A 17,357-nucleotide genomic window follows, 5' to 3' on the forward strand; every position below is an offset into this window, starting at 1 on the left:
TGGATCTTCTTTTAGCCATGGAAAATTGGCTTCCCAAATAGTTTTATATTTCTGCATGCGTTTTTGGACTTTAGGTTTTTTTGCATGTCTTGCAACTGAGTCTGTATCACTCGAATCACTGTCCATTTTAACTATTTTAAGTTACATCTACTACTTGAACTACTTCACCCAATTTAGACAAAATTAGCAATGGCAATCAAACTTTTATTATACATTTGCATTTAGCCGTCGCCCGTCGACCCGACTTCAACCGCCAAAGAAAACTTTATTGACAGTGACATTGACATGACAGCTGCCAATAGTGTCAAACGTCGACTTGTCAATTTCGATTAAGGTTGCGTTCAGAGACATTCATAAACATACTTTGCTGTTCACTATTTACTAATACAGATTATATATACTACACATTTCAAAAATTCGCGTGCTTCGATTATACAAATGTCATTAATGAATAAAGATCTTAAATAAAGTATTTTGGCGTACTTTATGTGTTTCGTAAAATATAAAGTACAAACATCTAAAATACAGTACAATACTTTATATTAAAGTACGGGTGGCAACCCTAACCACAAGTCATTTTTGCGAATAATTAATATTTTTGACAATTTATGTATAAAAAAAAACGAAACAAAAAATTTATTTATATGTAATATTCAAATGCGCCCACTCAATTTCAAGAGATTTGGTAACTCCTTGCAGCGGCAGTAGTGTGTGTGTGGATTGAGTGAGCATCTTCCGAAAATAAAAAAAAATATGCTGATCATTTAGTAAAAGTTCTAAAACAATTGTAAAACGAATCTCTGAATTTGTAAAAAGATAAATCAAAAGATACAGCCATTAACATGTGCTCACTCAGTTCTCACAAACTACCAACGAAAACAGTGAATATATTCATTTAACATATAATATTTATATACTAACATTTAGTAAAAAATAGGCCAACCTACCTCTATAAATATTAGATCACCTAGTGACGTATTAAATTTTTTACAAATAGTTTCTTATGCTCACTCAATCCACACACTTTTGAAAAGCCGAATTTTGATGAAAAACATAAGATTTAGACCGCTATTATATGTGTATAGTTTAGTAAAAGTGAAATGGGAATTTGTAAAATACAAAACGAACCACTAACGTGTCAGGTTTTTTATAATAAATTTTTGTAAGTGCTCACTCAGTCCACACGTTTTGAGAAAGTTAAAAATGTAAATATCTTACGATTTGTAGCACCTAAGACACTCGAAAGTACTTCAACATTTAGTAAAAATTTTACTAAATATCCACCATCTAATATTTTATATTCGTTGTCTGGTTTTAAAGATATTCAGACATAACTTTTCTCATACAAATGTATCAAGTAGGGTGACCACACTATGTCGGCTCCTGATTTTCCCCACCTTCCCATTGTCATATTGAGATTGGGGAGTTTCGTTCAATTTTGATAATAGTTTACCGGATTTGTAAGTGGGAGCGAGAAAAGAATAACTATTTCTCGCTCCCACTTACAAATCCGGTACGCTCATCTGTTAGCGCGATTAGATTACCAGGTTCTGGTTTCTTACTAGTGAAGTATTATATTCTTTGTTTCTTACCAATTATCATTCATGTCCTTTTTAATGCATGCATGTCGATATGGTTATTATCCTGACGTCGATAAAAATTACACAATACACATCATCACTAGGCCAAGATAATAACCTAAAAACAGTTTGCAGATGGATAATTAATATGGTATTAGTTTAATATTATCAAAATTGAACGAACGAAACTCCCCAATCTCAATATGACAATGGGAAGGTGGGGAAAATCAGGAGCCGACATAGTGTAGTCACCCTACTTGATACATTTGTATGAGAAAAGTTATGTCTGAATATCTTTAAAACCAGACAACGAATATAAAATATTAGATGGTGGATATTTAGTAAAAATTTTTACTAAATGTTGAAGTACTTTCGAGTGTCTTAGGTGCTACAAATCGTAAGATATTTACATTTTTAACTTTCTCAAAACGTGTGGACTGAGTGAGCACTTACAAAAATTTATTATAAAAAAACCTGACACGTTAGTGGTTCGTTTTGTATTTTACAAATTCCCATTTCACTTTTACTAAACTATACACATATAATAGCGGTCTAAATCTTATGTTTTTCATCAAAATTCGGCTTTTCAAAAGTGTGTGGATTGAGTGAGCATAAGAAACTATTTGTAAAAAATTTAATACGTCACTAGGTGATCTAATATTTATAGAGGTAGGTTGGCCTATTTTTTACTAAATGTTAGTATATAAATATTATATGTTAAATGAATATATTCACTGTTTTCGTTGGTAGTTTGTGAGAACTGAGTGAGCACATGTTAATGGCTGTATCTTTTGATTTATCTTTTTACAAATTCAGAGATTCGTTTTACAATTGTTTTAGAACCTTTACTAAATGATCAGCATATTTTTTTTTATTTTCGGAAGGTGCTCACTCAATCCACACACACACGCGGCAGTAAGTGAAATTCGTAATTTGAGTTTTTTTCTTTTAAGTCCGACTTACGTACGCTTGACTGTAAATTTCGAATAGGCTTTCCTGTAATCTATAGATTGAAGGCTATCTCGTGTATTTTTGTTAAATTTTACTCTTAGTTGGAGATGGTGGGGGGGAGCTCATTTTTTTGCTTATTTTGTTAAATTACTTGACTAAAAATTATTCGAAAAAAATATTTTTGAAATACTTATAGAAAGCTCTTTCATTTGATATGTAACACAATATAGTTAAAGAAACTTTGATTTTTAATTTTCACTTTTGCCCCCCAAAAGTGGCCCCTACAATTAAATTTTCCTTCTTTAAATTACACATCCGTCTTTGAGTCACAAGTTAACATATTATGTGTGCCAAATTTAAAGTAAATAGGTTCAATAGTTTTGGAAAAAAAGGGCTGTGACAGACGAACAGACAGACGCACGAGTGATCCTATAAGGGTTCCGTTTTCCTTTTTGAGGTACGGAACCCTAAACAATACAGTACCGGTCAAAAATTTAAGTTCACTCCTTGTTTTCAGTACAATTGACTGCTTTAGAGAGATAGTTTTTTGTAGTTCAGACGTCAAAATTTGTTTCGTAAACAATTTATATTTTTTTAACATCTGTTTCCCTCAAATCTTATAGGCTAAATAATTATTTGGCCTATATTATCTGGCTAAAACTGTGTTTCGTGTAAAGATGTGTCTCAATTAGTGGAAAAGGCAAGGCCATAAATATAACTAGCATTTTGCCGTCATGTTTATTAGATTTTAGTGAAAGAAAGGTACGTGAATTGTGTCTAACTAGTAAAACAAATCTCCACAAAACAATAAATATAAGTTGAAAACATATTTCGACTGCCAAACCGAAGATACTTATCGTACAAAAGTACTCATTTGTACCGAAATCAAAGGGTGAACTCAAACTTTTGACCGGTACTGTATGTATTTGAAAGTTTTTTATTACAATGAAATTCAGTCACTTCCTTTTGTTTAATGACTGAAAAGTTAATAGCTACGAACTGTATAATGAATACAGTAAATATATGAAATACTATCCTATTGCACAATGGAATTCAAATTAGCTAAATGACATTCCGTGATAATAAACCAAACATTTTAACTATCGAATAGGTAGTATGTTTAATAAACTAAAACAGGATTGTCGTACGCACTATGTATGTACCTATATGAAAAGTTAAAGATTTTGTTCGCGCTTTGTCACTCATATTGAACTCCACGAATTCCCCTTTCATTTAATTTTATTATTACTTAGGTATCTTTAAAAAGTCACAGAATTTTATATCCTAAAAGCAACATCTACTCGTACCTACAGTAACTTCTTGTGTAACGAAGCAGTATAACATATCCAGCAGGAGAACTTAACTATCTGTAATCACATTTTTATAGATAGACCTATTTATTTAACATGAACACTAATATATTTTTCCCCTCACCAGCTCGGAAACACGTGTTTTGTCCTTTAATAGCAGCGGGTAAAAACGCATTTTATCCACTAGTGGGTAAAGTAATTTGACCTTGAATAAAGTCAAATTAAATGCTTTAAAATTGATAAAAGTAGGTGAATCAAGTAATAATGATGATTTACCACCTGTGGAACTACTGGAAGCAGCATTTTTTGCGTTGTTTCCTGGCTATAGTGAGGGGAAATAGTTATTTGTTATACAAGGGGGCAAAGTTGTATTTTAACGCCGAGTGTGGAATTGAAAAACGAGCAAGTGAAAGGATTCTATAGTTGAACCACGAGCGAAGCGAGTGGTTCGAGAACAGAATCCTGAACTTGCGAGTTTTTTAACACACGAGAAGTAAAATATATTTGCACCCGAGTGTAACACAAAACTTTTCCCCTCACTATAGCGAGGAAACTAAAACGCAAAAAATGCGTTTATCACTGCTTCCAGTAGTTCCACAGGTGGTAAATCATCTTTATTACTAGATTCACCTACTTTTATCAATTTTAAAGCAATTAATTTGACTTTATTCAAGGTCAAATTACTTTACCCACTAGTGGATAAAATGCGTTTTTACCCGCTGGTATTAAAGGACAAAACACGTGTTTCCGAGCTAGTGAGGGGAAAAGTTTTGTGTTACACTCGGGTGCAAATGTATTTTACTTCTCGTGTGTTAAAAAACTCGAAAGTTCAGGATTCTATTCTCGAACCACTCGCTTCGCTCGTGGTTCAACTATAGAATCCTTTCACTTGCTCGTTTTTCAATTCCACACTCGGCGTTAAAATACAACTTTGCCCCCTTGTATAACAAATAACTATTTCTCAAACATGCAATGAAATATTGTCTTTACGTTCCTTAAAATGGGCTGGGAAGTATCGCTTTTTGGGCGCAACAACTCGAGAGGACTGTAAAGGGATTTCATATTGAAAAATAATAGGCCTAGCAAAGCTGGCCTGCAAAGTAACTTTTTTTTTATAAAATATTGTCCTTTAGAGCATTTTTTTTATTTCATTGTATGTTTGAGAAAAGCACTAAGTATACATGCCTCGGCGTGAAAACGGATTCCCGGCCTCGTATGCCTATCCGGTCTCGTATGTATATACCCACTTGGCCGCAAATCCTCATTTTTCCGGCCTCTGATGTAATGTACTATTTCATCACACCCGCACTTTAAATGTGCTATTGCACGCAGGCGGAGCGTGAGTTATAGAAAAATCATTCTCCCAAGGGAATAATGAAATTTCTTGTACCGTACTTAACTTTTTTACATCTATTTACATGTTTTAGTATGAGTATGAATATTACAAACTCGAGGCTTTAAATCTTTTAACTTACTCTCGTTAGTAATATGCAACTACCTCCCTTTGTTGCACAATGTACTATTAATACAGTCGCCATCAAATGTATCGGAGCGGCAAAAGCGCTCACAAAAATGTCTAAATACACCTTTATTTTCAAGGCGTTATTTGTGTGTTCAGATATTTTAAGCACTTCGATAGCTGCTATATATCTTATGGCGTCTATTCAATAATGTTACCATGCCTACAAAGTTCACCAATTTCCTACAAAACCACTACACGTGTATCTGAGAGTTTTATATTATTCAATTTATTCAAACCGCAACAACAGCTTGGAAGGAAACTTTAAAATGCTTAGGAGAGAATCGCGAGCAATACAAGAATAATATTATTCATTAAGGGTTGACACACGCTAGACATTTTTCGAGCTTGGCTCTCCTTACTGCAGTGGAGCATTCCACAAGAATGTCGCTTACGTTACGTTACGACATGTACTTCTTTTCATTCTTCTGAAGACGCTAAGACAGCGAATATGTGTCTGACAACTTTTGATGATTAGGTTAACAAATTGGCAGTATTTTCTGGAACTTTTTTGATTGAAATAGCTGCATCGCGCCTGCCATGAACGCTACTCGCGCACTGTCGCTGCATCAAAAATGAGATCTAGGCTCTCTTAAATATGTATGTCACGCATGTAAAAATATAGTTTTTTTTATTATAGGTACCTAAATGGGCTTACTCTTCGCCATAGACTAGCCGAAGGCAAAGACGTGGCCTATTACGATGGAGTGAGCTCGCCCAGAAGATGCCTGTTCACTCTAAGATATGAAGGTTACTTACCGGGTTATATGAGCTCGGAACTGGCTCGGAAATATAGCCGCCGGCAAGGAATTCCAGAAGCAAAGCGCTTCGTGCGAATTCGCAGAATATATACCAAGTAAGGATGGAAATCCAGCCGTGCGTCTAAGAGTCCGATGGTAGAATGGGGACGGTGGAATAAGCTCGTGTTAGCTCTCGAGTACACTACCCGAAGTGCAACCTGTAAAACACCGACAGACTGGCGACTTTCCGCCGATGGGCCAAAGACTGTAGCTTAGCCGTTAGTATAATATATGTAGTAAAGGCAACGCTATCCTACTGGGGCCTAAATGCTGTGTGTTATGCTAATTGAATTCGGTTTACGACCGGGCCGCCAAGGTAAACCAGCTGGGGTCGCCGGTTCATTATGTGCCTGCAAACATTTTACAAACGCCCCCCTTTATCGCGCCTTGCAATTATCAGCGTATTGCAAGCTGGGTTTTTGTTTGTTAGGTGAACTTTGATTGCCGGCGGGAATGAATTTGGTGTTAATTGAATTAGGGTTAGCAGTTTAAATTAATTCATAGATGGAAAGAATCAAAAACAGCGGGTCTGATTATGCGTCAAAAGTATACAGCACTCTCTATGTATACAGATGCAGAATTATGTCGAACAATTAGACAGATACTCTAATTTGCTAGGATATTTGATTTTATATTTTTCATGGCCGCGGGTAGCCATGCGCGTTATTTGACGACTTCATTGTGTAAAATGATAAATATACTTAATCCATGGAAAGCGGACCCCAGGCTCCCATGAGCCGTGGTGAATGCCGGGATAAAGTAAGGAGGATGATGATGATAATCCATGGAAACTTTTATTTCACGAGAAATAATCACGCTAACCTACATTTTATTTGATTGTTAAACTACATAATACCTACCTAATAATTACGATATTGTTTATGCCAGGTAGAAGCTAATCAATGACAATAACACGTATAATACATCATTATCCTTGTCTCTGAGACACAAAGGCGTCTACTAGACGTTTCGTTCAATTAATGTATTTTCAATTATCGTCCAAGCATACTTTATAAATTTGGATATTGAATTTGCAGACTTCGTCAAAATTGGTCCCAGGGGCGTGAATTTCAACATCGCTGACTTACAAATTACATCTGATACCGACTGCGGAGCCCAGTGATCACGACCACGATAAAATACCTATTTAAATATTACATTATAAGTAAAAATTAATTATAGTAATTGTAAAAAAAGGTTTTATTTATGTTAGATGATTTAATTTCATTTAGTTAAAAGTCGATTAGATGGATCGACGAGGTCCAGAAAGATCTGTGCGCCGTACAAGGTGACTGAATGGCATCAGGGGCCCATTTCTCGAAGCTACAATTTAAAAGTGGTAGCGAATGTCTAACAATGACAGGTTGGAAAGAGACTTCCGCTTCCGCGCAACTTTCAGTTTTAAGAAATGGGCCCCAGATCGAACAGGAAAGGAGCGTATGGCGAAGTCTAGTGTCGGAGGCCAAGATTCACTTCGGGTCGCTGAGCCAGCGAAGTAAGAAGGTACCTAAGTAAGTCGATTAGAAGATGCATACATATTAAGATAGCTCAAGACCAATATAATACTAACCATTAAAATAGTATGTAAGTATTAACATTTTTGTCTTTTACTTATTCAATACAACTGAAAATGAAAACTAACTACGAATATTTAGAGCTTTAATAATTTGGGTTGTTCTCTATGCAGATAGTTACGAAACGCTAGAATAAATTTCGGGTGCTGATTAAATTTTCAATGTAGATGAACAACATGGAATGTGAGGAATGTCTGCTACCCGAACAAAGTTTGCTTCATTAAGCAAAATTAAAGCAGTTTAATGAATGTTATATAATGGGGAAAATAAGCGGTTTTCAGAAATAGGCATGGTATGACGGACCAGCAACAAAACGCTGGAATATCTCATCGATTGCACATATTTCGGTCAGACCGAAATTCTACGCAAGCCCGTTGGATTATACCCTTACAGTAATTGCTTGCTTTAAAAGCTATTTGGAGTTTCGTCACAGATTAGATTCGAAACAAATTAGAAGGCAGGTTAGTTACATGTTGACATTTTATAACTTCAATTTTTAATCTGTTTAAGTATCTTTTGCATGCCTGTTGGTCGAATACACTGACACTTCCCTAGTTTTAAGACCTATTATGTATTTACGTGTATTCTTGCAAAATAAAAAGTTTGAAGTTTGAAGATTATTAATTAGTTACTAACGTAACAGATCCCTCACTTGCCCGCAAAACGACAAATACCTACTTTATTTAACTAATACTAATAAAAAAGTATACTATGTAAAACTCAGAAGAATAGTAGTTACGTGCCACGCGACTACACAGGCGGGCGCGTGGCGCCCTTCGGCCACTTGTTACCTCGAGGCAACTGCTAGCGGGTAGGTAGTTAGGTACTCAACGGAGTGACGTAGGTTATATCTTTTAGGGCGTAGCCAATATGTTTACGCTTCGTAGAGAAAAAAAAGCAACCTTCGATTCACTATAGAACTAATTGGAAGAGTTTTACTTAAGCTTAGCTTTAGCTTAAGCTTAGTTTTTTAGCTTAGCTTTTTGTCGTAGCCGTAGCGCACGGGATTGTCATGTTGGTACACTATTTTCACGTAATTTTGAATAATCTTGCATAAATAAAATATGTACATTCAGAAAAATAGACGCCATCAAAGTAAAATAATGAAAACATACATTTTAGCATCATCTTCTAATTCGAAAAATCAGTACTTAGGTAGAAGATTCTTATAGGTCTCAATTTGGCTGCGCTGCGAGCCTACTACCACTCCCAATTACACCTGCCGATCTAGCCTAAGTGATAAGCACTTACCTACGCTCCGTCGCGTATAGTAGCTAGCTCTCTAGCCCTCTTCCATATAAGTAATTCTCAACGATTGTCACTACGGCTAGGCCTACATTTACGTTAGAGAGTGCATAAACTCGATCGCAGTCCATCCGGCTTGCACTAATGTATGGTGAAGTACAGAGGTCATGCTCTCGTTTCATATTTATGTCCAATGACAATTTGTGGTACATACCTAGTCTACTTAGTTAATTACTCCTAGAAACCGGATGAATAATGAACGTCAAAATGCTAAGTGTTGACCTGCAGTGTGTGTGGTCAAACATTTGCGAAAATAGGCCACGTCACCCAACTGAGAGCTCACGACGGACGCTCTCACCTGCTAGTAAAAAACCCAGTTGGCCAGGACAGGATGATAATGATTACACATATTTATTTGTTGCTGGATGTTAATATGTACTAACCTGAACTGGTCCCTGGAGTTAAGCGTCTCCTGCTTAATGGACAGTATGACGGGCCCAAGGTCCTCGTCATTGGTGAAGTAGTTCCAATGCTCAGAACCGTAGAAGTATTTCTCGTAGGTCTCCTGCTCCACTGAGGTGAGTTCGAAGGCCCCTGAGCGCTCCCATTGCTCCTCGATGACGGTTTTCTTCTTCGGCGTACTGCCGCCGTTGTCGCTGCTGTCTTCGGCTGCCTCGTCTAGTGAGCCAGATCTCCGGTGGCGGTCTGTGGAGTAAAAAATACTTAAAGCAAATACTCGTACTCGTATGTACTTATAGAACGACTAACCAATAGTGCCGTTGATAGTCGTAGTTAGCTTTACCAAGTAGGCAATGAATAAAAACATCTTGTTATTATCATTAGGGTTTCGAAGATTCGGGTAGATCCGAGACTTTTTAGGACCTACCAGATGGAAGTGTATCAAAATACGGCTCAACACAGCACTTTTGAGATAACGCGAAGGCGACGAATGGAAGTTATAAGTTGAACAGAACAACGATCAAAAAGTTGAAAAATGAAAAAATTGTAAGATATTTACTTATCAATGACATAGATTAATTTTTTTTACAATGATATTGGCGTTGTTACAATGTTACACTATTTACGTCTAAGGGCCAGTTGCATCAACCACATTTGACAGACACATCATCGTCACGCAGCAGAGGTCTATGGAACTTCCCATATAATAAACTTTAACGAATGCTTTAACGGTGACAGACGGTTTGGTGCAACCGGCCCTAATTCTATTTTATTGTTAAACAGTTCAAAAGTATTTCATATGGCGCAGAAAACTAGAAACAAATATATTTTTGATATCCTTTTAGAAAACCGGATTCGGTCCAGTAAGATCCGGTCGGATTACGGCTAAAATCTGGGCGTATCTGGCGCAATTGATAATAAATCCGGCTTGCAATCCCTACTTGTCTTGTCATCCTACGATATGGTAACCAATTTGTCAGATGCGGATGGTGTAGCCCGCCTTAAATAGCAATTTCACAGGTGAGGGCACTGACGGCATCTTAACGATTTGTGGCTCAATAACACAGGGGTGCCATGAATATAGAGATGTCGACTGGAAAAATATTTTTTTATTAAGCCTAAGAGTGCATGGGGAAGTGATGCAAGTCTTTTGCAGTAGTACAATACGAGCATTAGGAGTGGTATAAAATGCAAGTACATAGATGAACAAAAGAAAATAGAGAGCGTATTAGTATTACAAGATCTGATGATGATTTTCGCTTCGCTAAAAATGTTTAGTATTAGGTAATATTTTTTATTTTCTTGACGTGGTAAAAGTCTTGACAGGCACAATTCTCATCTTCACAGAGTCTCCGGGACACCGAGCTTAAAACGGGGACATGTCCCGGTGTACCGGGACGTATGGCAACCCCACTAATAAGGCACGGGCAAAAATCTGATAACTACCAATACTTAACCAGGGGCGCCTATCTTTAGTGCTCGAACATGATGTACGTATGCCAAATTCTATGTCAAATATACCCGATATAATACAAATACTTATATATGTAACTATCAGCTGCAAAAGTGGATGGCGAATTTATGAATGAATTAATTCATAATTTCTCCATGATCTAAATTAGCATATTATGGTTTTAGCGATAGCTCGATTAAGTGGTTTGCAAGCTACATGAGTAACCGAACACAATTTGTCCAAGTACACAGCGCGGACGGCTTAACCATCACGTCGGAGTCTCTTCCAGTATCCAGAGGGGTGCCACAAGGCTCAATCCTGGGCCCAGTGTTGTATAGTCTATACAGTGCAAATATCATATATAACATAAGACACTGTCAATTCCATATATATGCCGATGACATACAGCTCTTCATATATATATCGTTCAAACCAGAAGACATGCAACAAGCTGTTGATAGTTTAAATGAAGACCTACACCGCATTAACAGCTGGGTGCGTAGCCGAATGGCACAAACGTTCACGAAACGCTCACGAAACGAAACGCTAGTAGATATCTATCCCTATCGCTCTTGCGTATTGGCGCGACAGAGCCGGACTACGTTTCGTTTTCGTTTGGCGTTGGAGAAATGCCATTCGGCTACGGGGCCTGGTCAGAAAAGAATAGCTTGGTACTAAACCCGACGAAATCTAAGTTCCTAGTACTGGGTTCAAAAAAGCAAGTTAGCCGTATTATTTTCTTTCTTTCTGACTGGTGCGAACTTTACTCCGGTGTTCCTCAGGGTGGTATACTCTCACCTCTGCTGTTTTCTGTCTTTGTTAATTTAATCACCCCCTTTATTAATTGTTCATATAACTTGTACGCCGACGACTTGCAATTGTACACTCAAGTGGGGATCGATAATATAGATGAGGCTATAACGCGGCTAAATAACGACCTTTGTAGCATTTCTTCCTGGTCGAAAGATTTTGGAATCGATGTCAACCCGTCTAAGTGTCAAGCTATCGTTCTCGGGACTCCGCGGTCAATTTTACTCTCCGACCTTACATATGTAAGACACATTCTGTTTGAGGGTACCGTAATACCGCTGTCGTCGCAAGTGAGAAACCTGGGGTTGATCATCGATCGGGGCCTGTCCTGGGAGCCACAAGTTTCTGACATATGTCGTAGAATTACAAATACCCTAAGGTCATTGTACAGATTTAAGCACTTCTTGCCGACTAGTACTAAAACTCTACTCGTACAGGCTCTTGTGCTACCAGTCATAGATTATAGCGATGTATGCCTTACCAATCTTTCACAAGGATTATTAGACAGGTTAGATAGACTTTTAAATAACTGCATAAGATTTATCTTCGGCCTCCGCAAGTATGACCATGTCTCCATTTATCGGCGGAAACTTAACTGGCTTCGTGTACGTGATCGCAGATGCCTCAGAGTGCTATGTATGCTGTACAGTATATTAAATGACCCAGCAACACCGGAGTACCTGCGGTCTAAATTTCACTTTGTTACTGCACAGCCGGGCCGGGAGCTTCGATCTTCTCGGAAACTCATATTGTCAGTCCCTCTCTATCGCACCGGATCCATGTACAACTCTTTCACATTACATTCAATTCGTCTTTGGAATAATCTCCCTCTTGAGATAAGGCAAACTCAGACCAAGTCTCTGTTCAAGAACAAGTTGCGCAGACATCTTTTAGAAAAGTCTCTTAATCAAGCGTCGTAATAGTTATAGGGCAGGTATATAATATGTATATATGTATAGTATATGTAAGTATATTTATGTAAATTTGTAAGTAGGTATACTCGTATTATGTAGTTTTATTTTTGTAAACGTTTGTATGATGTGATATGTATGTAACCATTTAGGTTTATTAAGTAGATATTCAATTTCTCGTCTTGTTATATTTCTTGCACCTATTAGCTCTTATTGATCTCTGTTTGGCCCAAAGGTTAGCTGGTAGAGAATGCCTTTTGGTATTAAGTTCGCCTTTTGTACATTTTTTTTACTGTGCAATAAAGTTTAAATAAATAAATAAATTATAGCTTCTAATCCTCAAAGTAAGCATTTCAGGAAAACATGTGGAGAGGGTTTCAGAAGCTCGCAACCTAGGCCTGCTCATGGATAGCTTTCTACATTTTGAGAACCACATTTTGGAAACCGTAAGGAACTGCTTTTATAGACTAACTGTCCTATACAAAGTTCGTAACTATCTCAGTGTTGATATGCGTATAAAACTGTGTGACACACTCATCTTGTCGAAACTTAATTATGCCGACACTGTATATGGTAACTGCTTACTCTCTCAAACTAAAAAAGTCATACAAAGGCTACAAAATGCCTGCACACGTTTTTGTTTTCCAATACCCCCGCGATCCCACATTACCCCGCATCTCAATAAAAACAATTTATTAAATATGAATGGTCGTCGTACCTTGCAATTTGCTACACTATTGTTCGGTATCGTCAACACTAAGAAACCCTCATATTTGTATAATAAAATTTCTTTCTACCAGCGACGTGTCAGGCGTAATCCTCGACTGATCTGCCCAAGGCATAATACCGCAGCATTTCGTGGCAGCTTTCGTTACGCTGCCACGAAATGCTGGAACAATCTTCCACCACCAATTTGGGAGAGCACTACAGTTAGTGGTTTTAAGGCAAAACTAAAAATACAATTAATGGCACAACAAGGTGTTGCTGCCCAATGGCATCAGTCTAAATAGCTCGAATAATAATTATATTACTATTAAGCCGCAAGTAGCTGTGTACTTACTGGTAAATAGCATAATTATATTACCTATATATATATATATATATATATATATATATATATATATATATATATATATATATATATATATATATATATATATATATATATATATATATATATATATATATATATATATATATAGAACGCTGGAACAATCACATCCTTAATATTTATAAACGAATATAATCCCTATTTATAATATACGTATGTATGTATCACCTAATTGTATTACTTAAGTCGCGCAATATGCCGTCCCGCACTCCTCGCTGGCTCCACAGAATACCAGCGCCGTTGGGAATGCCTAGTCGTGCCAACTGCATTGCTGAGTGGAGACCATTTCAGCTTCACATATTCTTTTCATCTGTTTGTATTGTTTTCTTCTTCTTGATTTTATTATTGTTTCTTTGTACTTTATTTGTTATTATGTAATGCAATAATGTGTGTTGCCTGAATAAACATTATTCTATTCTATTCTATCTTTTGCGTCTGATAGTACAAAGAAAACCTCCATGACTCAGGAACAAATATTCATCATACAAATACATGCCCTTACCGGAATGTATATGTATGCCTACAGATGTCGCTTTCCCATCAAAAGTTATTTGCTTCATAAATATTATTAAGGAATTACATGGAGGCGTACCCGACAACAAACGTAATAATGTCTGTGCGATTCATAAATTGATAAGACGAGACATTCCGTGTGGTATTGCGGTACACGTCATTTTTAAATCAGCTATAAGCGTGACAAAATAATCTTATTGTATCCTTCTGGATATTTGGGGAATGTAAGATAACAATTGGAGAATGTGTGCGTGCCTTTAAGCTGTCAAATAAATAATTAAGGTGAATCCTGGGATTTATACCTCATGTTCTTGACGTGTGGGGACAAGACACCCGTGTGTGTGTGTATGTGTGTGTTTGTGGTCTAAATGTCGTTATCGGCTTCCTCACCACCTGTCACGTGTCATGGTTAAACCTGGAAGCTTACAGCGCTCCTCATTTATTGTAAATGCAATATGTGTGGATGAAATATATCCGTAGACATATTTTGTTTTTGGCAAGATGCGTATTTCCTTTTATTATCTAAACTTGGTGCTGTGTAGTGAAAACGATGAGAACTAATTCTTTATTAATCGAATTTTTAACTATAATTAACTATAAAATAAACAGTGTTCAGTAGTTCAAATGAATCATATCGTTTTTTTCGTACAAACTTATAAGAACTGTTCTAGGAGAATCTATATTTTACGAGCGCGATTTCAGTATGTAAGTTTAAAACAAATAAGATAATAAAATAGTTTCCTTGCAACAAGTTTACAGTGTAATTGGATTGGTCGTACTTTTGCAAACGGTAACCAACCAACACATTTTGAAAACAGAACTGTAATGTAACACTTCAATGAAAATTTCATGTGGCCAACACACATTCACGTTTGCTTAAGTAAAGTCAACCAATTAGAATGACAAGCAGTAAGAGATTTCTTACAATCTGATTTATAGCGTCACTATGACATAGTTCTAAGTTCTAAGTAAGTTTTATTTGTAAAGTTTTACTACTATTAGAAAGGTACACATACTATTTGTGAAACCCCCATGATAAAATGTTTAAACACAAACTAATTACTAACTCCGAAAAAATCTGCCTAAATCACATACTAAAAATCGCCGTCATCCCGTTTTTTCACACTTTTACGCCATTTCATCTTTATCCTTAAATAATAAATAGTAAATCATAATATTATTTAATTTATTTAATTTTTTATTAGACAATACTGAATAATAATTAAGCTACAAATGAGATTTTGGATAGCTACATATTGAGCCACAGGCCATCAAATATATGATGCATAATACATCACTAGTTATGCATTTAAGGGTTAAGGCTTGGTCTCTGAGCATTTTTACAGCCCACGCAAGGCCATTTAGTCCTAATAGGTACGTCCAATTATAAATAATATTTATACAGGATACAAAAATTATGTTTGATGATGTTATAACTAACTTTCCGACCAAGTTATCTAATAAAATGTCACTACAAATTTTCACTGTCGCTTTCTTTGTTCTAAAAAGTTTCTAAAAGTTAATAAGTGGGTGAGTGATGAACATTTTCAGGAGCTATAAATAATTATAACGTTTGAAATTAAAGGTGTCATATTGTCGCTTGTCGCTCACCATTAGGACGAAATTAGCTCGAACTGTTATACGAATAAACTCGGGATAAATATCAGGAGCTCGACAAAAATCAAAAAGGTTATCACGGTCTATATTCCGGTCAATATAAGTCTAATGAAAATAACCGTAAATCATTCAAAACTCTCACGAATAAACTGTTCGAGCGTTCTTATGCTTAAGCGACCTTTTGCAGAAAACGGCTCAAATGTTGGCTTTTAAATGAAGCCAGGTTCTGTTTCATAAACGATATGATTAAATTAAAGCTAAATTCAGAATTTCAGACTCAATCAAAATAGATATTCCTGCTGCTAAAGCAAGGTAAATAGCATTCGATTTCTAAGGTTATTTTTATGTTAGGTTAGGATAATCGAATACCTACCTGAATATTTTATACCGTTTAGATAATCAACCTAATAAAATACTTTTTTTTAAATTAGATCTAAAACTTTAAACATGTTTATTTTAAAAGACATATGTAAAATTAATTAGAAAGTTTTTTTTTTAAATTCAAACTGACGGCTGACTTGGCTCAACTTTCTGTGCGATATCACAGATAATTGCTTGATTTTTGACAATCCTTTTTAGTCACTACGGTAGGTACTATTATTTATTCTATAGACTGTAAAAACCCCTGTATGATCGGTATTAGACGTAATCATGGCACAATTCTCCATTACGACTGGTCACCAAACATACATATAATTTTCATTAAAATACCGAGTTCATGAAAGCTGAACCACGGTACTGATTGAGGATTGTGTATAATATATTATATGCGCCAAGAGAGTGTAAGATCCAGTATATAAGGTTCTTTAGATCCTGCTTAAAGCTTCCGTCTATATGTTTTTGTATGTCTATGATTTATCCTGCACCCATAATGAAATAAACGCGTACGACGTCTCGGGCGGGGCCAAGTTCAAATAACAACCATTCTCGTTAAATATACCCCGTGAGTAATTTCTTCAATCAATGTAAGTTAACTGTATATCAAAGAAATGGCGAGGAAGGTAGACAGCGTGATTGATGAACAGTAGAGCTAAGGATACAAAAAGAATCAGGAATCTCCCGGGACCATTGAGATATTTCGCCGTAATCAGTTTGAAAATCAAGCCGCTGGGCGGGTAGACAGAAGTAGATAATTGTATAAGTTATGCATTTCCTTGTTCTGATGAATTAATTGTCTAATTGCAACAATTATATAGTGTGGAAAAAAATTATGGGCCACAAGGGGCATGTATCACCCTCAGTTAGTTTATAAAAGAAGCAAATCTGCATATTCAACATTATTGAAAATTTGTTTGCAGCGCTATTCAATCTTACCACGATAAAAGATTTCATAGATATTTCATAGGACGCAGTAAAATCTACCTATAACTTTTCGGAGTTATTTTAATGTAAACATGAGCTGTGTAGGACGTGTAATATTTTATAATTAAAATAAATACTTCATTAGTGTTTTGACACAATAGTTTACTTCGACAGGTTACAATTGCGAACAAAATAAACAAAA

General features: G+C 36.1%; 1 protein-coding gene across 1 annotated transcript in view; it reads right to left on the minus strand.

The window, feature by feature from the left end:
* Positions 1-17,357, minus strand: part of LOC125235339 — a 129,419-nt gene that overhangs the window by 43,891 nt on the left and 68,171 nt on the right. Inside the window, exon 6 of the mRNA XM_048141879.1 lies at positions 9,423-9,684. Coding sequence (XP_047997836.1) covers positions 9,423-9,684 — 262 coding nt within the window. The remainder of the gene's footprint in view (positions 1-9,422; positions 9,685-17,357) is intronic.

The sequence above is a fragment of the Leguminivora glycinivorella genome, chromosome 17 (genome assembly GCF_023078275.1).
Source record: "Leguminivora glycinivorella isolate SPB_JAAS2020 chromosome 17, LegGlyc_1.1, whole genome shotgun sequence".
NCBI classification, from domain to species: Eukaryota; Metazoa; Arthropoda; class Insecta; order Lepidoptera; family Tortricidae; genus Leguminivora; species Leguminivora glycinivorella.